The sequence below is a fragment of the Thermobia domestica genome, chromosome 8 (genome assembly GCF_964235325.1).
Source record: "Thermobia domestica chromosome 8, izTheDome1.hap1.1, whole genome shotgun sequence".
NCBI classification, from domain to species: Eukaryota; Metazoa; Arthropoda; class Insecta; order Zygentoma; family Lepismatidae; genus Thermobia; species Thermobia domestica.
This window is the reverse complement of record NC_137461.1, coordinates 120,059,513-120,084,911: the sequence shown is the minus strand read 5'-3', so window position 1 is coordinate 120,084,911 and position 25,399 is coordinate 120,059,513. Positions and strand designations below refer to the sequence as shown.

The 25,399-nt window shown below is 34.6% G+C and overlaps 1 protein-coding gene across 2 annotated transcripts in view; it reads left to right on the top strand.

The window, feature by feature from the left end:
* LOC145693170 (G-protein coupled receptor Mth2-like) overlaps positions 1 to 25,399 on the top strand; it is a 219,902-nt gene that overhangs the window by 170,637 nt on the left and 23,866 nt on the right. For both annotated transcript variants that reach the window (XM_081768931.1, XM_081768932.1), the window contains exon 2: positions 19,953 to 20,031. In XM_081768931.1, the coding sequence (XP_081625057.1) occupies positions 19,953 to 20,031 (79 nt within the window). The remainder of the gene's footprint in view (positions 1 to 19,952; positions 20,032 to 25,399) is intronic.

Sequence of the window (25,399 nt, the reverse complement as noted above, 5' to 3'; positions counted from 1 at the left end):
GGGAATAAAAGCTATGAAAACAAACGGATGGGAGTTGCAAGTATTATACAGAGTGTTTCAAAATGAATATCTGCGTTTTAAGACTTTGTAGTGTTTATTACATTTAACGTACACTTACAAATAAAAGAGCAACTCAAAACAGTTTTTGCTACAAGTGTTCCAAGTGAACACCATTCATCACACGGCATACATCCAGTCTATAGGCGAGAAAGGCTCATAAACTTCTCGCAGGATATGGCACAAAATACATTCAATTTGGGGGAATCTCGTTGCAAGTGTACCATCTCGTGGGGATTTGATGACCCCTAGAATCGAACATTATGTGTGCTCACATCGCCACTTACGTGAAATCTCGATTCATCACTGAAGACGACATGATCCAAAAAATCGCTTCTCACTAGTTCCCATCTTTGCTACTAGTACTGTCTAACGGCAGACAGAGGAAACATTGCATGCGCATGCGTGCGTACAAAACTATTTGAGTTCCTCTTTCATTTAATGTGTTATTTATAATTGTAAGTTAATTGTATTAAAACCCAGACATTCATTTTGAAACACCCTGTATATGTTAATATCTTGGAATCCTTTGGGAATCAATGTAGTATTTACTAAACCTTATTCTTAAACGAAGACTTCTGCTATCGAGTAGTTCAATACGTATGTATTATGTAAGTTAATAAAAATGAATCATAAAAATATATTTTAAAGATACTAAAAAAGAAAATACTTTGAAAGTAAGAAGAAGGATAACTGGCAACACTAGATGATATTTAGAAAAGATTTATGTGTTTGCAAGTATGTCAGTGTATAATTTACGATGTTTATGCACGATATGAGGAATTAGTTAAAAAAAAAAAAACAACAACAAAAAACAAAACCAAAAGTGTGTCTCGTGTCATTTCATATAAAGTTTCAAATTGTGACTTTCGTGAGCATTTCAAATACTATTTTCTGTTTAAACGAAAACAAAAATCAATATATACTGAGATATAACTCAGACTCCTTAAGGCAATACAATTAAATACTCTATATTGAATAAGATTTTCATACAAAGCGTTCAAGTCATGTATTTATTGGTAATTCACGACTTTTAGTATCATTTCTCTTATGATTTAGAATCTTGTTTCTAATAAGAAATACTTGTTACATTTAGTTTAAGAGAACGTACGGACATTTACATAAATTTCTGGCAAAGATTCAAAAATAAGAAGAAAGGAAAAAAAAAAGCTGAGAGAAAATATTACGTTACATTTTATCTACTTGTGATATTTTAAACCACTTCTTACAAAGATAAACGATTTAAGATTTCTGCTACGTGTAAAAGAACAAGTGGATATAGCATTACTAGGTCCATCAGTAGAAACGTCACGTACTAATACAATTGTAATATACGACACTATATATTAACGTTAAGGATTTAATAAAACTTCTGTATAGTTGGTCCGTAAGAACACAACCCACGCTAATTATAAAATACGTACAGAACATGTCAATTGAGACTTTCAGGTCGCACATCAAGATTTAACAAACTAACTTGTTTCACCGTTAAAGGTAAGACGAGTTACCGATTTACCACAAGACAATGTTTAATACATATATAATACGTACTTATTTATCATACAACACAATTGAAACAGGTGACAAAATGCTTGCTAAACACAATTGCTTACAATGTTTTTAAGCTGAAATTTCTCGTCTCAAAAACGAGAGAAGTGATTTTGCAAATCCGAGACGAGACGAAAAACATGAACATTCTTGTCTTGTTTTCTATTTTTGATTTGAGTTTAGCGTCCCTGTGAGCAGCGAGGCTATATGAGACGTGGGCTTACTGCTTAATGTGGAATACGAACTACATGGGCTTCCGCTGGGAACTGTGTAATCTCGTTTCCGAAATGAGATGAGAAATTTCTCGAGTCTCGGCGACCAACATTAGTCTTAGAAGATCCCAAACACTATTTTAGTTACATGATTCATAGTAAAATGCTATAAATTCATTAAGTGATCGTAGGAACATAATGAAAAATGTTTGTCAACTTTTAAAGCTAGTTCTTTTGTCATTGCACAATATATTTCAATAATAAACAAATTTGTCATTGCACAATATAACGACGCAGTGGGTAGGTACCTTGCGCACAATAAGTTACCAGATCCGCGATTTTGCGCGATCTCTCCTACAGAAGTAGGAGAGATCGTATACGTGCGTAGGTGAGATTGCGCACGACGGTGGTACTATACAAACAACCTGGTATAATGAAGAGGATATAAAATATATTTTAGAAATACGACAGTGAAAATTTGTATGCTACTTGACGATATATTTCTTATTATTAGTTCTGTGAAAACATTTAAACTGAGCTACTAAAAACAGTAACTTTGAAATATAACTTACTTAGAGGATAAAACAACATTGAAACGAACATTTACCTCAGGCCCATTGAAAGAGCACAATGATAGGCGAAGCCGACATCATTTTTGGGTGGACTGACATCAGGGTTCCAAAAAAAGTTTTTTTTTTAAAAAAAAGAGAACAAAACGTGTTTAAAGCATGAAAAAGATGTTTAAAATGTTTTAAACATGTTTTAAAACACATACACACACAAACATGTTTTAAACATTTTGAACAGTTTAAAACATGACTTTAAACATATATTTCAAAATCGTGTAGTAACTTATTTGTTAAGATTTCTTGCCCTTTACTAGCAACCAGTGATGTTATTCTAATTTTTTAACAAAATGTTATATATATATATATATATATATATATATATATATATATATATATATATATATAGAGAGAGAGAGAGAGAGAGAGATAGTAAATTGATAGGTAGATAAATAGATATAACTCTCTTAGGAAAAAAAACGTACAAGGTAGACAAAAGCAATTTTTTTTACTGGATACCACAAGTGACAAGAAGTGACCTACACTGCATTCTAATACAAGGTGGTGTGACGAAATTAGGTGCTACTGCAAATATCTAGGAAACAAATTACAAAACATATATGGTTGTCTAAAAGTATTGGAAAGACCTTAATATAGCAATGGATCAGCAAGTGTTGATAATATGTATGCGTTTCAAATATACTTAAATCACCCTCATAACTACACTCATGTGATCCCAGTTTTCATTCTTGATATCTGAGCATTTGAGATTAAGAAATAAACCGCTTATACTTTGTTCTACAGAATCATTTGTTTAACCCTTGAGCTGTGAGAATTTTTAAAAACAAAGATAGTTAAACTAAAATTTTCTGGTCCTGGGTTTAACTGGGTAAAATTTACTATTATGTCTGGTTATAACAAACGGTTCTGCGAACTCGAAGTATATAACAACTGGTTCTAACGAACCGGCTGAATAGCACCACAGTTTGCAACCGACTTTTTCATTTATTTTATCCCGGTTAAGACTACACTGTGTTGGGTACAGAATATTTCAGTATATATTAGTAATTCTCAACCTATTTCTTATCACGACCCCCTTTTATTACACCCTGTAACGGATGAACGATACACATATAATCTTTAAATAGCCCCCACTACCCACAGTCCTGCGAGAACGGACGTCACCTCACTTCCCCCTTTAGAATACAAGAATTTTAAAAGGAGAGAGAAAGGAGAATTCCACTCCCCCACGGCTGAGAATAATGACGACGTGAAGAGTGAGGTTCAATACTGGAAAAGGCTTATACTGTATGCAAAAATATCACTATTAAGATAATCAGGAATATGTCTACAACTACTTGAAAATGTAAAAAGTTTTCTAACAAAATGGAAAATTTTTATTATAACAAAATCCGAAACGTGTTATATAAATAGTAATATAGAAAACATTCAACAATTTTAACAAGTAATAATATCATTAATCGAAATCGCCGTTAGCAAGTAACTTTTTCCCAAAAGGATTTTTTTTTCCAGTGACAAAATTTTCTGAAGTATTATTATAACCAATCGTAAATCCAAAATATAGAATTTAGAAACCTATATAACAATATCATCAAAATGAATGGAACTCGAAGTTACTGCAAAGTGGCTTTCTTTGGAATGAAAATGTGGGAGGAAATGATTTCTTAAATATGGGTCAAAATGCATGAATTACGAGCAATAGCTCAACTGTAATTCTATAAAATCCTTTCTTTTTTCTTTCCTTTTTCAAAGCGGACCTAAGACATAAATCATTCATTTGAAGTCTCCACTAGCCTTAATATTTTCCGTAATTTCAATATATTAAACTTCCTGACTAGCGACTTTACTTTAGTTTTAACAAGGAAAACAAGAATCAACATGTTTTAACTCAAGGCATAATTCTGCCTACACAAAACCAGTAACATGAACTATTCAATTAACTATTTTTACTTTCTTACTTTTCCTTTCGCAATATTTTTAGAAATATGTGCTTCCAAAATATATTGAATAATAATAATGCTTCTAAATAATAACCATAGTCAGGAATTGTTATAGATTTCAAAAGAAGTTAACTAAACTATACGATTATACGGAAAGAATATTAATTTAATGACCCATTCTTTCATTCAGAGGACCTATCACTCTTACCTCATTTTATACACTGCGAAGCGCTTCAGTCTTAAAGCCAGAACCTCGGCTGCAACGTGACGTCATCCCGATCGACGACTCACGCAATCTAACCGAAGGTTAAGCAGTGCTTCCAACTCCAAGAGAAATAACCGACTTAACAGTAAACTGGAGTTTCATCTCACAAAATTTTCCTTTTACAAAATTTCATTTTATTATGAAACTTGGGTGGGTTACATAATATCCGAGGGTCGGTCAAAAAAAATTCCTAACCATAACAAATCCCAAGTTGAATAATAAAATAATTTCAATACATTACCAAATCTTCCATAAATATTCAAATGCTAACGCCTTCTTTACAAACTTCTACAGTAATTTTTCCAATTCCTTACACAACATACACAAAGGATGATGATGAGGTATTTACAAAATGAAAAGGGTTGACCTCTCACTTTCTCGGACGAAGCATTCCTGCAGGAATAAAAAAAAATATATACAACACACAAAATTTGTTCGAACAAACATCCTAACATATATAAATATATATATATAAGTACAATATTAATAATTTAGTTAACCTCAATTCTCACATCAAATCATTTTTTTTCCGTGTTACCTTATGGGTTAGGTTGATTAACTTGTCTCGGTGGAAAATATTTCTTACAAAAACGAACATGGCGTTTTATATGTACATATGGTCTTTCAATATTTTCTAGCCAAACTGTATTTGGTGTAGGTTTAGAAATAAGGCGGTATGGGCCTTCCCACTGAGGGGCGATTTTTGGATTGAAATGTTTCTCTGCTGAAATTTTCATGAACCTTTTAACCAATACTAAATCATCAATATTTAAATTAACAGGACTATGTTTTTGAGTATAAACTTTCGCACTATGTTTCCAAGCGCGTTCAATATTATTATTTATATTAACTAATTTTTGCTCTTTATCCTGGTCATCGTCTAAAAGATCTAAATCCATCAACCATTTAACATCTAATGGATGGTAAAATTTCCGTCCCATATAAAGTTCACATGGACTGGTCCCAGTAGTTTCATTCATACTTATGTTAATAGTAAAAGCAATTTTAGATAGTAATTGGGCCCAATTCTGTTGAGACTTATTAACATAAATACGAATTAAATTTTTAACCGCTCTCACCGTACGTTCGGCTCTGTTCGATTGTGGGTTATATGGGGAGAATTTTACACTCTGTATACCATAGCTATACAAGAATTTTAAGAAGTAATCACTCACGAAATAAGAAGCGCCATCACTTAGGACTTTACCAGGAAAGCCGTATCGAAGAAATAATTCCTGTAACTTATTGCAGATGATTTTTGAGGTTAGTCGTCTTAAAGGTTCTAAAAAGACAAAGCGACTATAGGCGTCAGTGACAATTAAAATATATTCAAATCCAGAACTACTAGGCAATTTCCCCGCAATATCAATAAACCAAGTATAATTTGGGTGCAGTACCTTTTTTGTAAAATATTGACCCATAGGTTTTCGATTGGAATCTTTACAGGTTTGGCACAAATGACAAGATTGTATAAAATTCTTAATGTCAGAATATAAAGTAGGCCAGGTATACTTTTCAGCGACCTTAGCAATGGTTTTTCGATATCCCATATGCCCACCATGAATTATTGGACAATGAGAATACTCAATAATCGACTGAATTAAAGAATTAGGTATTACAATTCTAAATCCATTATTCCCTTTACCTTTTGTCTTTTTAAACAAGATCTTATTTCTTAATACATACGGAGGAACTTCTTCCTTTCGCTCTAACCTATTGATAATCTCTCTTAATTCAGGATCCTTCCTCTGGTGATCTGTAAGAGGCACATTAAACACAGGATTTTGCCAAAAATTAATGAAAGACAAATTTACTGTTTTATTATGATCTTTTACGACTTCCATTGTATTATCGTCTTTTGTATAGAATTCTAGATGGTTTCCAACCCTTGAAAGGAAATCGGCTATACTATTTATTTTTGATCTTACATGGACTATACGAAATTTAAACCTCGAGATTTTCTCTAACATAGTTCCATATCTCCTTTGTCTTTTATGGTTATTAAGTAACCAAGTTAAACTCTTATTATCAGTATATACTACAAAGGGATTTGCCAAGTAATACTCAAATTTTTCCAAAGATAAAGAAAGAGCCTTAAGTTCTAATTCGTATATATTTTACTCCAATCAGATTGTGGAATTGCCCGACTAAACATTGATACAGGTCTAAGATTCCCTTCCGAATCATATTGGCTGAGAACCCCAGAAAAATGACGCAAAGAGCTATCACAATGTATTACGAAGTTGGAATTCATATCTGGGACTTTCAAAATGACCTGACTACAAAAGGCATCCTTTAATTTTTGTAGGGCTTCATCATGAACTTTAGTCCATTTAAAAGGCTTTTTTACAGATCTTAATTCTTGAAGGGGAGCAATTAACTCTGAATACCCATAAATAAATTTTGAATAGAACGAGAAAAATGAACATATTCTGTTCACTCCTTTTCTATTCTTTGGTTTTGGTATCTCCTGGATAGCTTTAATTCTCTCAGGGTCTATTGACATGTTGCCATTTTCAAAACGAAACCCTAAATATTTAATACTAGTTTGAAATAGACAGGACTTCTTTTCTGATATAGTAATTCCCCAATTTCTTAGTCGAGATAATACCTCCTCTAATAGAGCTTTATGACTCTCAATATCTTTGCTAAATAAAATTATGTCATCAAAATATATCTCTAAATTCTTACCAATTAACCCTTCAAAGACTTTTGACATCAAATTACTTAAAACAAAAGGTGATAACACTAATCCCATTGGTACCGATTTACATCGATAGATTTTATTTTTTGTCACAAAAGCAGTAATATTTCTACTCTCTTCAGACAGAGGAATTTGATGAAAACAGGATTTACAATCAAGTTTTGAAAAGATATTATTGTCCGAAATACTAGATATTACATTCTCCATGTTAGGAGAAGGATAGCTGTTTACCATAACCTTTTTGTTCACCTCTCCGTATGAAATTACAAGCCGCCTGCTTCCATCTGAATTTGTTACTAGAAAGCAGGGTGATGTGTAGGGAGAATAATCTACTTCCTCTATAATATCGTCTTTTAAAAGCTGGGCAATAAAAGAATCTAATTCCTTTTGCTTATGCGTTGGAAGTTGATAAGGTTGCAATCGAATGGGAGTTTTATCGGCAAGTTCAATTTTGTAAGTGAAATTTTTTACTCTACCAATTTTGTTTCCAATAACATCAGAATATGAAGTTAACAAGTTATTAACATATTCCTGTAAATTAGAATCACATAGTAATAATTGATCAGGAACCGTATAATTACCTTGAGATTCCACCGGTTTAGTCTCCGGTGGATGCAATATGGACTGATCAAAAACGAATTCCACTCCTGGGTCAAACGTAGTATTAACTCCGCTGTCTCTGGTTACTGATGTCGATGGAGTCAAAATCTGATGAGAATTACCAAAAGATCTAGGTTGAGGTGTAGCTTTCGGACAACCAAGGTCGCATGGCGGCTGCTTTCCACTCACCCCATTCCTAGAAGTATATGCAGAAGCGAGAGAAGTCTGGGCACACAAAAGTTCATCAGCTCGGATCATAGGAACTACTAACTTCCGAGCTTTTATATTATATAAATTACCAGCAATGTCTATTATGGCGTCGTATTTTGTATGAAAGTCATTTCCAAGCAGAAGATCAAACTCATTAGAGTCCACAATGAAGAAAATTTCACTAAATTGATGTCTTCCAATTTTAAAATATAGTCTTACTCTCATATCCACTGTAACTTGTACATTTCCTAAGCCGATAGTCTGAACATTCACCTTTTCTGCCTTTATTTTACATTTTTTTCTAAGTTCATCATAAAGATGTCGAGCCAAATAAGAGTTCGTACTCCCAGTATCAATTAAGCACTTAAAACGCATACCCGCAATATAAACAGAAATCGCTAACAGTTTTTTCAATTCACTATCATTTTGATTTACATCTGAGTTATTTTGAGTTAAGTACTGAGATTCTAAATTATGGTTATGAGAAAATTCCGCCTTATCAAGATTTTTATAGTTAGATGGTAAAGAATACATAGCTGGAGAAACTAAAGTTTTATGTAAATTTCTTGGTTCACGAGATTGCAACACTACTTGCTGTTTTGTGTTCTTCGCTCCGATAAAGGAAGATGATTTACGGGGTGGTACCAAGTCCCGTACGCTACTACCTTGATTACGTAATCGATAATAATCTTTCCTATATCTATGTAAGGCGTCATAGTGTTCTGCAGCTAAATACAATTGATTTAAATCGATAGGCATACCTCTTTCAGCTAGAAATTGATGGGCAGAAGGCGTTACCATATTAGTAATTAAACTACAAATGGTGGCTTCATCAAAGGACATATCAAGTACGTGAATAATCGATAATTTATTATCTACGAACTCATATAATGATTGCTCCTCCCGCATGGGAACGTAGAATGAATTGTGTTCTACCAATAGTGGAAATAAATCGCACCACTAAATGTCTACAAACTGTTTGCCAAGGGGAAGCGTCCCCAATAAACGATTGTATAACTTCTTGCATTTCTCCTTTTGTACGAGAAAGACAAGCTACCAACACAAGATCTAAAGGCAAATCCTTACCTCTGACAATACTATCAAGTTTTAATAAAAACTGAAATGTAGACTCAGTATTGGTACCATCTATTATAGGTAGACTATTAATATCATGCAACAAAGATTTATAGATTCCTTCCGAAACAAATTTCTCAAAATTTAAATTTAATGAAGCTGCCATATTAAATGGTCGGTCTCTATATTTATTTTGAAAGCTCTGACTCCCTCCTGCTCTTAAATTAAACGAGGAATTCGCAAACCGTGTACTGTGTCCCACATTACTTTGTGGATCCACGTTATAATTTTGATCCTGAAATGGTCTACTTTGACCACCTAGTAAAGGTTCGTGAGGATTCACTTGAATATGGGCTGAAGGCCTTAAATGTTCAAACATAGGATTACTAAATTCATAAGAATATCCAAGAAATTCATCCCCACTAGAACTTGAAGAATCCGAAAATCTAGACTTTACATGCGTCTCCTTTGACTGTGCCATCCTTACAAGCACACCACAAAATATTAAGCTCAAAGAAACCAAAAGGATAATTACTATTAATTTTACAACCTTATCAATAATTATCTGCTTATTACACAATGACCTACTAAACCATAAATTTTGTATCCGACCCCGGCAACACTGTATTAAGTATTTTACGTTAACATTCATATACAACATTTATATTAACTCAACAAGAAAGGCATAATATAATGAAAATATGTTATTTAATTTAGAAGTTAATTTCACCAAAGAAATACACATAAAATTTAGAATATAAAGGGGAACACTTTTGCTGGACCTCCCCGAACCGGACCTCGAAGCCAGCATAAATTTGCCTTTCCAGGGCAGTGTATAAAATTTATTTTTATTTAAAAATTATATATGTAACGGATGAACGATACACATATAATCTTTAAATAGCCCCCACTACCCACAGTCCTGCGAGAACGGACGTCACCTCACTTCCCCCTTTAGAATACAAGAATTTTAAAAGGAGAGAGAAAGGAGAATTCCACTCCCCCACGGCTGAGAATAATGACGACGTGAAGAGTGAGGTTCAATACTGGAAAAGGCTTATACTGTATGCAAAAATATCACTATTAAGATAATCAGGAATATGTCTACAACTACTTGAAAATGTAAAAAGTTTTCTAACAAAATGGAAAATTTTTATTATAACAAAATCCGAAACGTGTTATATAAATAGTAATATAGAAAACATTCAACAATTTTAACAAGTAATAATATCATTAATCGAAATCGCCGTTAGCAAGTAACTTTTTCCCAAAAGGATTTTTTTTTCCAGTGACAAAATTTTCTGAAGTATTATTATAACCAATCGTAAATCCAAAATATAGAATTTAGAAACCTATATAACAATATCATCAAAATGAATGGAACTCGAAGTTACTGCAAAGTGGCTTTCTTTGGAATGAAAATGTGGGAGGAAATGATTTCTTAAATATGGGTCAAAATGCATGAATTACGAGCAATAGCTCAACTGTAATTCTATAAAATCCTTTCTTTTTTCTTTCCTTTTTCAAAGCGGACCTAAGACATAAATCATTCATTTGAAGTCTCCACTAGCCTTAATATTTTCCGTAATTTCAATATATTAAACTTCCTGACTAGCGACTTTACTTTAGTTTTAACAAGGAAAACAAGAATCAACATGTTTTAACTCAAGGCATAATTCTGCCTACACAAAACCAGTAACATGAACTATTCAATTAACTATTTTTACTTTCTTACTTTTCCTTTCGCAATATTTTTAGAAATATGTGCTTCCAAAATATATTGAATAATAATAATGCTTCTAAATAATAACCATAGTCAGGAATTGTTATAGATTTCAAAAGAAGTTAACTAAACTATACGATTATACGGAAAGAATATTAATTTAATGACCCATTCTTTCATTCAGAGGACCTATCACTCTTACCTCATTTTATACACTGCGAAGCGCTTCAGTCTTAAAGCCAGAACCTCGGCTGCAACGTGACGTCATCCCGATCGACGACTCACGCAATCTAACCGAAGGTTAAGCAGTGCTTCCAACTCCAAGAGAAATAACCGACTTAACAGTAAACTGGAGTTTCATCTCACAAAATTTTCCTTTTACAAAATTTCATTTTATTATGAAACTTGGGTGGGTTACAACCCTCTTGCCAGTAACTCTCAAAAGTACTTACTTGGTTTTAATAAGCTTTTTAGGTAGATTTTAAAATCTACCTATTATGGAGATTTCACACAGTCTATCGATATACATTGAAATAAAAGTCCTCAGCACCCTTGTGTGTTGAGAACGGGTTGAGGGAGGATGATGAAACTTGAAAGTGGTCTGATAAATCAGATAGTGCGATGGCAAGTGTCATTGCAGCCATCTTTGATTGCAATTCGAAATTTCAAATGCAGAGGGAGTCATTTTACATGTTTTAAGGCTAGAATTTTACCAGAAATACGCTTGTGCGGTTATTTAGCCCTAAAACTAATCATTTTGGGGTTACTGTTTCTGAACGTTTCCTAGTTATGCCCTTAGGGGCTAAACTCACATTTCGCGGAGGCGGGTGAGATTTTAGTTGCAAAATTTGATTACTATTTCAGAACACTGATGCTAATAAAATTATTTTAAAATAATAAATTTTCGAAAAGTAATATTTGAAGCACACTTCATGTTGTGTTAACTTTAGAATATTTTCTGCAAGCCTATGTAATTGGTTGCTTTTTCTCAAGTCAATAATTTATTGAAGAAAAGTAATACACCCTGTTTCAAAAAGAATATACGTATTCCGAAGAATGATTTTGTCCAAACTATCGATCGCTGCACCTCGGCTCGGCCATTGGAGAAACGAATACATAGTCTAGTTTATATTAATAGCTGCTAGATGTCAGTTGTCTTCTGTTTTGCTTGGTAAACGTCATATGTTTAAAATGGTTACTCCGCAGCAGAAATCATTTTATGTTCTAGAGTTTGCGAAGTGCAATTCCGTGATTACAGTGCAAAGACGTTTCAGGTTGAGGTACCAAATTGATCCTCCGAATAGGTGGAACATTCGCAGATGGTATCGACAGTTTGTAAATACAGGATGTGCATGTTAAGGAAAGAGTCCTAGGCGCCCTTGTGTTTCTGAAGAAAATATTGCATGAACTCAAACTGCTTTCCAACGTAGTCCTTCAAAATCAACTCGTCGTGCCAGTCAGGAGTTACAAATGCCGACAACAACAATTTGGCGTGTTTTGAGACGTCGGTTGGTTATGAAACCGTACAAGTTACAGCTGTTACAAGCTCTGCGTCCTGATGACAAACGCAAACGTGTGGCATTTTGTAACGAGATTCTGGATGCTATTGACAATGATAACACTTGTGCACAACGCATCGTGTTCAGTGACAAGCTACTTTTCCGTGTTAGTGGTCAGGTAAACAAACAAAATGTTCGAATTTGGGACCTACAGAACCCACATGCAGTCATTGAACATGTACGAGATTCGCTCAAAGTCAATGTGTTTTGTGCGATATCCATCATTTGTTTACGGCCCATTCTTCTTTAATGGAAACAGGTTAACAATCAGCAGTATCTCGCTATGTTACAAAACTGATTGTTTCCGAGGCTGCACGAAGACAACTTCATTTTTCAACAAGACGGGGCACCCCCCACTGGAGTCGCCAAGTGCGTGAATATCTGAATGAAACTCTACCGAACCGTTGGATTGGTCGTCAAGAAGCTGGCGACTTAGCATGTCTCAGCTGGCCTCCACGGTCACCGGATTTGTCACCCTGTGACTTCTTCCTGTGGGGTTTCATTAAAGACAACGTTTATGTACCACCACTCCCACAGAACCTGGAAGAGTTGAAGAACCGGATCCGTACTACCATAACATCAGTGACGCAGGACATGCTTGCCCGAGTATGGGAGAAATTTGAGTATCGATGTGTTATTGTTCGTGTCGCTGATAGAGGACATATTGAACATCTGTAATTTGAACTTTGAACTGTAATTTGAACTTGAGAGGTTCATAAATATGTGTGTAAAATTTTATAATCGTGTGTCTTAAAGTTTAATAAATATATGCATTCGAAATACGTATATTCTTTTTGAAACAGGGTGTATGTATTTGGGGCGTCAGAGCACAATGGATCTAAGTCCATTTCCAATAAGGTTCAGTTTTGCTCAGCAAATGACTTCTATTTCAAAACGTAATATCTTCGCAGTCAAGAATCCGAAATAAATGAAACTAAATCCACGTGAAGGGCGTGGGATAGTTTCATATGACTGCCACTAGACAGTCTAGTGGGGCAAGAGGGCAGCCTACCATGAATCTCAGATTTTTGGGACAGTAAGGCAGTTTTAGAAACCTTTTGATAAGCAAAGTCCAACAGAATAAGTTTGGGGACCTTACACCGAATAAATACTGATGAAATATAGATGATCAAAACTGGAAAGTTGCTTAGGTCCAATTTCCAGAATTTTAAGTAGGCTCGAAACTCGAAAGTTGTAAAACCTTTGGAATCCTAGGCCAAAAAATATACAAGAGAGCAATTTAGGTCTATAGTTCCTTACGGTCAATAGATATGGTGATCAAAGTCCGTATTTGTTCGGTATAAGGACTACAAATTTTTCTGTGGACCTTGCTCAGGAAATCTGCATTACGCTTCCAACATCTGAAATTCAGGGCAACGGCAACCCTTTAACTACGGGCCTGATGTACACTCATGTCCAAAATTATTGTCTAATGTATGTAAATATGTTGTTGGAAGAATATAATTTGATAACGAATTCGCCCGGTATTTCTTATAATGTTGGTATGTGTATAATCGGCAAAGACATGTAGGTTGCAAATCTCATGTTAAAAGAGCAGTAAATAAGAACAATAAAATGAAAATAAAACTTTCTTCTCCATTTAGCAACATTTTGTTTTACTCATTCTAATTTTCGTATTTATAATTCTTTTCCTATGAAATTTATCACAAATGCACATTTCCCGATTATACACATAGTGTCAGTATTAAAAGTACTCTGCAAAATCATTATCAAATTATATTCTTACAAGAAGACCGTTATAGATATGCGACAATCATTTTGGACATGAGTGTACATTTAAAAAACAACTGTAGTTATTGCAAGCTTTCTCCTTACTCTTTTATATGTGATATTCACGAACAATATGTTGCTAATCCCGATGCGTGGTCTATCCTGTTATTGCGTTCAATAAATGCCTGTGCGATTTCTCCTACTTTACAATTGCGCGAACTGTCCGTCGGGTAGCTTGGATGAAAGCTTCCAGACTAGTGGTAAACTACAGCGTAGCCCAAAATTAGGTATACACTTCCGTACTGATCTACTCACTGTATTTCATATCATTTCTTATTGTTATCAAACAGGTAGGCCTAGCTTCTTTATAACTTTTTCTTAATGTCTTTTTACTTATGTCTTAAGCCCGGAACAGCCGAAGCAAATAAACCCATAAGCTAGAATGTTATACGTGATCAATGGAGGGGTGTATACCTATTTTGGGTCACCCTGTACATATAAAGTTAGTTTGGACAGTGCAATAACTCTAGTACACATCATTTTCTGATTATTTGACACCATAACTTTCTTGTGAGTTCACACCCAACGTTTGGGAAACTGTATGCATTTACTTTTCATTATTCACTCAAAATATGAAACATATTTCTCAAGAAACAGCTTCCATCAATACAGAAATTTACCTGACGTCTATATTTGCAAAGTTGCCAATTCTTTTTTCGTTATAATTCCTTACCTTCTTTCTTTCCCCTTCATCTGGTGTCCGTGCGATCTCTCCTGACTTTACGTTATGGTTTAAACGTTGTCATATCATACACTTCATGGACCTCTCGTGACACTGAAGGATTCTGGTAACATCGAGATAAATTTAAGAAGAAAAATAGGGCATATATTTTATACATAAATATACAAAACGAGACTAGAAGATTTCGTGACAAGACGAGAAAATTTTTTCCGAGACAAAACGAGATAGTATTCTTCGAGAATCGAGACGAGACGAGATAGCATTCTTTGAGAATTGATACGAGACGACATAGCATTCTTTGAGAATCAAGACAAGACGAGATTGCATTCTTTGAGAATTGATACGATACGACATAACATTCTTCGAGAATCAAGACGAGACGAGATATTATTCTTTGAGAATTGATACGAGACGACATAACATTCTTCGAGAATCAAGACGAGACGAGATAGCATTCTTTGAGAATTGATACGAGACGACATAACATTCTTCGAGAATCAAGACGAGACGAGATAGTATTCTTTGAGAATTGATACAAGACGACATAACATTGTTCGAGAATCAAGATAAGACGAGATTGCATTCTTTGAGAATTGATACGAGACGACATAACATTCTTCGAGAATCAAGACGAGACGAAATATTATTCTTTGAGAATTGATACAAGACGACATAACATTCTTCGAGAATCAAGACAATACGAGATTGCATTCTTTGAGAATTGATACGAGACGACATAACATTCTTCGAGAATCAAGACGAGACGAGATAGTATTCTTTGAGAATTGATACAAGACGACATAACATTGTTCGAGAATCAAGACGAGGCGAGATAGCATTCTTTGAGAATCGAGACGAGGCATCATTCTTCGACAATAGAGACGAGACGAGATGTCGACAAAAATACGTTGGCAATACTAATTCTGAACATGTTATAGAAATTCTTACCTTTTTAAGTACTCATAAATAACATATATGATTAATATTACACGGACTAGAAAAGAGAGTCTCTAATTATTTGAAGGGCTTCTTACTTTTTTTATTAAGTCTTTGTTAGAAATGTTTTGTTGATTTTTCTTAACGTTCACTCAATAGCTAATATACCACTACTATGCATTTCCCGTTAAAAAATGTGCTCTAGGGTTTTAAACCATACAAACTCTGGTAAAGACAGCAAAGAGGATCACGCGAAACGTAAATGTATGGATATAGATACCCACCATCATTACTCGTTACGACGTTAACGAAATGACTTCGTTAACATTATTTGGCCGCGTTAACCGCTGTAGCTATACGTTTCAAAAACAGAATTCAAAAATTCACACATTATATGGGATATGGGCCAGTGTTGGGTAAGTTACTTGTAAATATGTAACGCGTTACAAGTTACTTTACTTTCTCTTAAAATGTAACGCGTTAGTAACGCGTTACTTGATTCAAAAAAGTAACTGTTACTTTACTTCGAAAGTAACGCGTTACTAACGCGTTACTTTTAGATCCGAAACTTTGAATATGTGGAAAAAATCTTTTTACTTCAGTTTTCCGTACTGCTATTACTACCGCTATTATTATTATTATTATTATTATTATTATTATTATTATTATTATTATTATTATTATTGCACTTTCTGAATCGATTTATGTAAATGCAAGGACAAATTTTTACTTGACAACTATATGAACATTTTAATATAATGTAATATTGACTAAAATGCCATACTGCGTTACTCGTAGGGATGGGCACGAGTGAATTCTTTAAAACTCGATTCGACTAGAAAGAGACATCTTCGAGCCCGACCGGAAAACTCGGCTTGAAAAATTTCCTCCAACTCGACTCGAATTCGGGTCGAGTTTCGAGTCGAGTCGAATCAAATCTGGTGTATAGTTTCGAGTACTCTCTTCAAGTATCTTACATAGACAATATAATTATTATCAATGGTATTACTACTACTACAACTTCTTTTTCTTCTTCTTCTTCTTCTATTATTATTATTATTATTATTATTATTATTATTATTATTATTATTATTATTATTATTATTATAATTATTATTATTATTATTATAACAACTCTGTGTATAAACATGAAAGATAGACGGTTTATATATGAATACTAAAAAAGTAGTTGATTGCCAACCTCGGTAGTCGTGAGGTCTAGGAGTCAAGGACATTGTTCATGTTCACGAGCTTCTGAATTTGTGTTGAATGTCTAGGTTGAGTATTCGGGCTCGAGCCAAACGTTGTTAAAAGTTATAGGGCACTGGCCAAATATCTTCAAAACTGCTCGGCCCGGGTTTAGAATTGTCAACGACTCGAGCAGATCGGCTCACAGCTCATTCACTATCGACTCAAACCGAGAAGTGAGCTGAGCCAACAACTCACCCAACCGAGCCGACTAGAGCCCTTCGCTCAGTTGAGTCGAACGGAGCAGATGGCTTATCCCAACCAAGCCAGCTCGAGCCGATGGTTCACCCCAAGCGAGCCGGCTCGAGCCATCGGCTTAGTTAAGCCGAACCGAGCTAAGCTTGTTATAAAAAAAATCTCTTGTAGTCTCGCTATCGAGACGAGACAAGATGCGAGCAGTGTCCCCTCTCGTGAGCAACACTAAAAGTATTCCATATTACTGCTTAGCTTACATTTCTCATGGCTTTCGCTTTCCAGTGTAATGAGCCCATGATTTCAAAACGAGTTAAAACGAGCGAGCCACTTATCAAACTCGACTCGATTCGAAAGTCGACGCCAAAAACAGTGAATCGGTTCAGAACTCGACTCGAGAATATTACTTTTGACTCGACTTGAAACTCGACTTGGATTCGAGTCGAGTTTTAGCTTGACTCGCGCCCATCCCTATGCGTTAGAAAAAATGGTTGCTTATTATTATTCTGCAAAACTAATTATATAATAATAACAATGTTGCTATGTAAAATTAAAAATACAGAATATAGAGAAACATTACACTACAACTGACGAAATGAGAACACATGAACTGGGGGTGAATCAAAATTGCCAATAACTCTAAAATCGATACATGCTTTTTAAAGCTAGTTGTTCCAAACTCTATAATCAACGGGACTTTAGGATATGCAAACTGATCTAAAAGAACCCTAATATTACATACCATCAACATTACATCAATAAAGTAGGCCTGCTCATCAGAACACCGTTTACTCATATTAAACCCTTACTGAATGTCGTTCATTATGGCACCCTAATTGTTGATAAATATTTCCCGCCGGGGCACCACTTTACTTTTAAATTCTGTTCAGCAGTGGCGTACTTACGATTTTGTTTCGGTGGGGCTTTGCCTGAAAATGTAAAAATTCTGCAAGATATTTTATATACTTTACTATAGTAAGTAAGATTTCGGGAAGCGGGGCTTAAGCTCGGAAGACTCACCCCTAAATACGCCACTGCTGTTCACCATTATCTTCAGTTTTTAAGAAAAAGTATTCTTTCAAATGTTCGAACGATAAAATATTTTCGTTCTTCATCTTTATAAAAACAACACAATTCAAAATAAAATTGACTACCAGTACCATTGCACTCGTAGTTCACTCACTGAATGTATTGATTTGGAGCTGTCAAAATCTAAGACAAAATCTTCCAGGTGCTTGCAATCAGTACACGTGATTTCCCTGAGGCTTCCTCATCTTCCAAAAGCAGCAAGTGGCACTATATTTTGTTATGTAAATAAACAAATCAAATTGTATCTATGAATCGTATCAAATTGTATTTGCAAGCCTACCAACGTAAAGTCCGTAAGGCGAAACGGGAAAATGCACATCGAGATTTTCCGTTCCGCCTTGCATTAAGATGAAAAGTGATAACAGATTTTACATGCTAATTTCATTGCTAGAGGTCATAAGGCGAAACGGGAAAAGGCGAACAGTGCAGGAATTGTCGGTCACTGACATCGTCCATGCTCCATTATTCCACTCTGAGAAATTCACTTACAGGAAAGAAACATTTGTTTCCGAAAAAAAATATACATATATTGTAGTTACTCATCCGAAATGTAACGCGAAAAAGTAACGCAAACTAGGTACGTTACTTAAGAATTTGTAACGCGTTACCGTTACAGTTACTTTGGAAAAAATGTAACGCGTTACTAGGAAACGTTACTTAAAAAGTAACGCGTTACAAGTAACGCGTTACTTGCGTTACGTTACTTCCCAAGACTGATATGGGCTATAGTCCTCAAATGATTGACATCTACCGGACGAAATTGAAACTTCTAGTTCCATTTTACCATCGAAGTTATTTCTAGTATACCGTTAACATATCACTAAACACACACAAGGGACCGTGGCGGCTCTGTGGTACAGCAATTATCTCTTGTATCTCAGGTCCCTGGTTCGATCCTAGCCTGAGCTGAATGGCTTTGTGATTTACAAACATCATGTGCGTAGTTTTCTCGGGATTCTTCCGTTACCTCCCACTTTCATCATTCCACCATTATCACCTATCTCACCATCAGCATCTCCCTTAGTCTCGGTGCATAACGTGAGAACGGTGGCTATCTATAGCCCATATCCCATGCATGAAGCGAATTTTTGAATTCAGTTTCTTTCTTTTTTGCAATAAATAGCTAGAGCGATTATCTCGACCGGTTTCGTTAATGGAATAAATCCGTTAACATCTTAACGGGTAACTGTGACTCTAACGGTGGATATCCATATACTTTACGTAGATTTACATATATTCATTACGTATCCGTCTTTGATAAATTTGCGGATCACAATGCAACACAAATAAATACAACACAATTATAACTGCTATTCCAATTACCGCAACGTAAAACGCAACTTTTGCGTTGCTTTGACGCAAACCGATACGTAATAAGACCCCAGATCCTCTCTGAAATTTTAGGATTTACGCTGGATAAAATGTATCTTTCGAACAGAGTTTTTTTTTGTTTGTTTGTTTGTTTAATTTATTTAATTATGTTTGGAAAGTAACTTCCTCTTCTGATTCTAAAATTTTTACTCCTATCTTTGCAGGATTTGTGGTTCAGTTTACTTTCCTGGCTGCATTTTTCTGGTTAAATGTAATGTGCATTGACATCAGCTGGGCTTTTAGGTGAGTAGAATAACATTTGTTTGACACAGAATCGATTTAAAAGTAGTTTTTATGTCTCATTTTAAGTTTTGAAAAATAATTTGTATTGGTTTAAATCGTCCGTAATTAATAATTGATGATGTCCGTAATTACTTTTTTTTTTTAAAGTCACAACTTCGTGGTCGATGAGGTTGTCTATTCCTAAGTCTATTTTAAGTTCAATTCGCGTTTTATATAATTCTAGTGCTTCAGAGACGTGCTATAAATTTTCAACAACAATTTATACACATAAAACACATAACAATGCATTAAATGACAACGCGAAATTTCCGGTCATCGAGTCACTATTGGCGATCGAATATTTTTTGGTGATAGGTATTTGACCTTTATTTTGTTTGTAAATGCAAAATGGCGACCAAACTCTCTGATCTGGCTAGAAGATTCAGACCTGAAATTTCGTGCCCTGAATTAAATGTCTGTGATAGTTTGAAATGTCAAAAGTTGTTGGTTACATTTTACAAAATGCTGTTTACGTAGTTGAAGTGCTTCATTTGATTAAAAACAGCCCTGTTTTTATTGTATAATTTAGTGTTACGTAGGGATCAACTGTTACAATAGAGTAGAGGTCTGCACGGCCGGAATGTTTAGCCCGGGTCCGGCCCGGCCCTTGAATTTACAATGTGAGGTCCGACCCAAGTCCGAAATATTTTTAGCATTTAGGCCCGAGCTCATGTCATAATCAAATCATCCCGAATTACGGGAACTTAATAATTAACGCAAAATTGTATTTTTATTTACAGCAATTAGAGATTTAATTTTGTAGTTGTGCTTTAAAAGTTCTCCAAAAAGAACGCTACAATATATATCGTTGTACAGTGTATTTACAAAGGTTAGGCCCGAAAAGGCCCGAGAAATGTGGTTGTATATTTTAAAATGTAAGGCCCGAACCCGGTCCGGGCCCGAAGTGATATATGCTTTGTAGGCCCGAGCCCGTGCAGACCTCTACAATAGAGCCAACAGTAGTAGGTCTGTTGTACTCTGCAAAATGTTATTTAACTCAAATTGGTACATCAAAACTTACTTTGATACATTATTTTTTAAAAAAATCTGTATATAGCATTTTAAATGTAAGTTCATGATTCTATGAACTTGCACTATTCATACACTTTTAAAATACTACTACTACTACTACTACTACTACTACTAATAATAATAATAATAATAATAATAATAATAATAATAATAATAATAATAATAATAATAATAATAATAATAATAATAGCTGTCCCTAATCTACTTATTTTGTTACGGTAATTTGTCTTTTGCTTATTAAATAATATTTTATTTATTTTTATTTATAATATTTCTGGGCATAACCGGCATCTATGCCCTTAAGCCCGTCAATGGAAAGGTAATTAAGTAGGGCAGGTGGCCGACAGGTGAGGCACGAGGAAGAAAGACTCACAAGGGAGGGTCACGAAGTTGCTCCGCTGAGATCCGAACGAGACAACTGTGTTTGCATTTGATGTGTTGTAACTAGATGAATCCCAAAGTTATACGTGCTACCGAGTGGGATATCGTGAGTTACAACATATTTTGTAATGTAAAAGCTACAAAAAAATTACCTGGCAGAATAGTTTAAGCCGAGTCATTTGTTCGAAAACGGTTGGGTAAATGGAAAACTCGGCTAAAACGTATCCTATCATTTTCAAGGAAAAACTTTTTGGGGTAAAAAGAAACTTTGCCCCAGGGTCCCCCGCAGGGTCCCAGACGGGTTCCAACTCAAAATTTTCAAATGTCAAGGGGGGTTAAGTAGCACGTCGTTTAAAAGCTGTTATTAAATGAAAGAGAAGGAGCAATTCTCGATTTTCTACGACAACCCTGTGCGAAATGGAGGCGGGTCAAAATGTTAACAAAAGCTTAATTGAAAATATATCTTGAATCCAAGGTAGTCGCTTAAAACCTATATCGAAAGGATAGGCATACCAAACTGCTAAAGTTGTGAAAACCAAATTTGGCATGAATATTGATCAGTAGGGGACGAAAAGATGCAAAATGTTCAAAAACGCGACATCTTGAGTTCAAAATGCCGCACTATGTATCGAATGCATGTCCAACTCAAACAAGTGGTGCTGGAGAAGCGAAATGTGATATTTACGTTTATGGTTAATAGCAGATGTCCACAAAATATCAAAGAATATCATCTGTAATTCAATATGGTTGCCAGCGTGAAAAATGAGTTTGTATATAAATATGCTATTTCTTGGAATATTGTGACAAGCCAACAAAGTTTGCGCAGGTCGATATGCTGAAATGATTTACACGTGGTTTGGTACTGGTTGCCAATCTTGTAAATTAGTTTTTTTTTTTTTTTTTGTATATTTGGTGTTGCTTGAAATATTGCGATCAAACCAACGAATGGCATACAAATGTAGCCATCACGAATGCGTTACAATAGAGCCCCCAACCTGACTGGTGCAGCAAGTCCTTTATGTATGAACTACGTATGACAAAATTCGAGAAATACCCTAAGGTATTCAACTATTCAGCTTTTGTTTAGCAGTATGAATAGGAAGTCAGAGTTGTGTGTTCATCGCATATTTGTTATATTCATGTAAATAATATCGAGAGAACCGTGACGAACGTGCATTAGGAACAAAACATATATGTGTTGCTACGGAATGAAATAATAGTTGAAGTGAATCGACATTCAATTGTTCTTTAGTCTTCCTATTGCTTCTAAATACATAATAGAGAAAAATAGAGATTTACATTTGTACTGTTATGAATGACATAGGTTTTAAACGGCCATCTTGGATTAAAGGTGGCCATAGATTTTCAATTAAGTTTTTGTTTACAGTTTTGACCCGCCACCATTTTGCACAGGGTGTTCGTAGAAAGTCGAGACTTGCACCATCTTCTTTCATGTAACAACAGCTTTCAAACGATGTGCTACTTAGCCCTTCTTGTCATTTGAAACTTTTAGTTGGATCCCATCTGGGACCCTGTGGGGGCCTTGGACAAGACGTTTTAACTTTAGTCATTGTACTTTAAAAATAATGCCACACTTCCTTTCCTGTTTTCACATTTGTCTCACCGTTTCGGATTTATAGGGGTGGCCATGAACTTTTTTAAATTAAGTTTTTGTTTACATTTTGACTCGCCACCATTTTGCAGAGGGTTGTCGTAGAGAGTCGAGACTTGCTCCTTTTTCTTTAATTTTACAACAGCTTTCAAATGATATGTTACTTAACCCCCTTGTCTTTTGAAAATTTTGAGTTGGATTTCGTCTGGGACCCTGCGGGGGACCCTGGAGCAAACTTTTAACCCCCAAAAGTGTGTCGTTGAAAATAATGGGATACGTGTTCGCCGAGCTTTCCATTTACCCAACAGTTTCCGAACAAGTGACCCAAATCAAACTATTTTGCCAGCTTTGTAGCTTTTTCATTACAAAATATATTGTAACTCACGATATTCCGCCAGGTAGCACGTATAACTTTGGGATTCGTCTAGTTATAATATTTCGAATGCAAACACAATTGTCTCGTTCGGATCTCAGCAGAGCCACTTCGTGACCCTTCCTTGTCAGATGGCTTCCCATAAAAATAATGAATCTTAGTATTTTCACTTTTAGTATATATTTCTATGATCTGAAATCTCTCTTTCAGCTAGTGTCTGAGGAAGAAAGCGTTAAGTTGTCAAAACCGTTACACTGTAGACTATTTGTTTTAATAAATAAGTGTATATACTCTGGTCAGAAATGCTAAGCATTCATTAAATTAAAGTTCATTTGACAAGTACACAATTAAAATGAATGAAGTGAATTTCTCCACATTTTGCATACATTAAATATGCTCCGGTTAACCGTCCAAGTAGAAAGATTGGTTTTGATTTCAAAATGTGTATTTACGACCAAATATTTACGATCAATTAACAACCTGAAAAATACCTTGTGCAATTGTAAATTAATGATTCGTTGTGAGGGACTGCAAAAATGTATGAAATTAAGAATATTTAATAATTTATCTACTCAATTGAAAGTGAACAATATTATTATTTTTCCTTTGCACTATTGTGTATAAACTGTTGAAAAATGTTTGTACTGTTGAGACAGTGAGTAATACGAAAATCATTTCAAACTTCTTTGTTTAAAATACTGTATATCTTTTGCAAGCAACTTTCAGGCATGTTTTTAGATTATTTCAACACTCTTTATAACTTAGTATCAGTTTTTCTTTGGGAGCGGATATTTAACTTCATTATTTTGAATTATATTACTGTATAATGTCTATTTTACTGCCTATTTTTTGAATACTATATTGCTATTATTACTCACCTCTTTTCCATGCTTTTAGTACCTAAATATCCGGTCTCTACACGTAAGGTACAAAGTAAAACTCAACACATGACATTGAATATTACCTGTTAACAGAATAAATTAAAGTTGTACGGGTAATGGTACAACTATTCTTTAATCGAGAATGGAGTGGCCAATGAGGAACGCAGAGACGCAATTATTCAAACGAGACATCCAAAAACATTCTCTTAAATAATGGCTATGTAATTACTCATATAATTTCCATCTATTCTGTCCTTTAACACTACAAATGACACTTTCCACTGGAATCATAAATGCTCTGTTATAGAAGGTTGCTATATTCTGAAATGTCAAAATGCAGATACACTTCTATCTGACTACCTCGTTATATAGTCTAAACATTAATTTTCGACACAAGAATGCTAAGTATTATTTTTTACTTTAAAGTTTACTTTTAAAACATGGTGAGAAATATATGGAAAACAATTAAACAATAGTACTTACACAGCATCATCTTGTCTTTGTCTTTTGAATGCAAATAGCTAAACACATCTTTACATATGAATGTCTGAAGCTGAATTGACAATATACTTAAGCTTAGAAAATGAGAACAAATCAGGGAATCTCGGAAATGTATGTGGATGGAAAACTTTTACTCTCAAAATGTGGACATGTTCACATAAATTGTCATATGGTTATGTCATTATCTAAAAGAAGGAACAAATAATTTTCGATATTGTTGAATAGATAATAAAATTACATTATTTACAGAATGATAGAACATTTGAACAGGATTTACTATAACGTAAAAGAAATACAAACGACTGACAATTGTTTGATGTAGGTGTGTAAAAATACAAATCATTACCCATAATCTCTTTCCCATGTCATTATCCTTCTCTGTGCTTGAAGATGGACGCAAGACTCATGGATAAATTTAGACATTTACAAGGCCATTCTCAGGATTTTACTTGTCTTCTTGTCCCAACGTTAATGTCACGAACATTTTTCTCTACCTTTAATTTTCCATTTTCCATAGCTCTTGGGGAATTTTGTTCTGGCTATGTGACG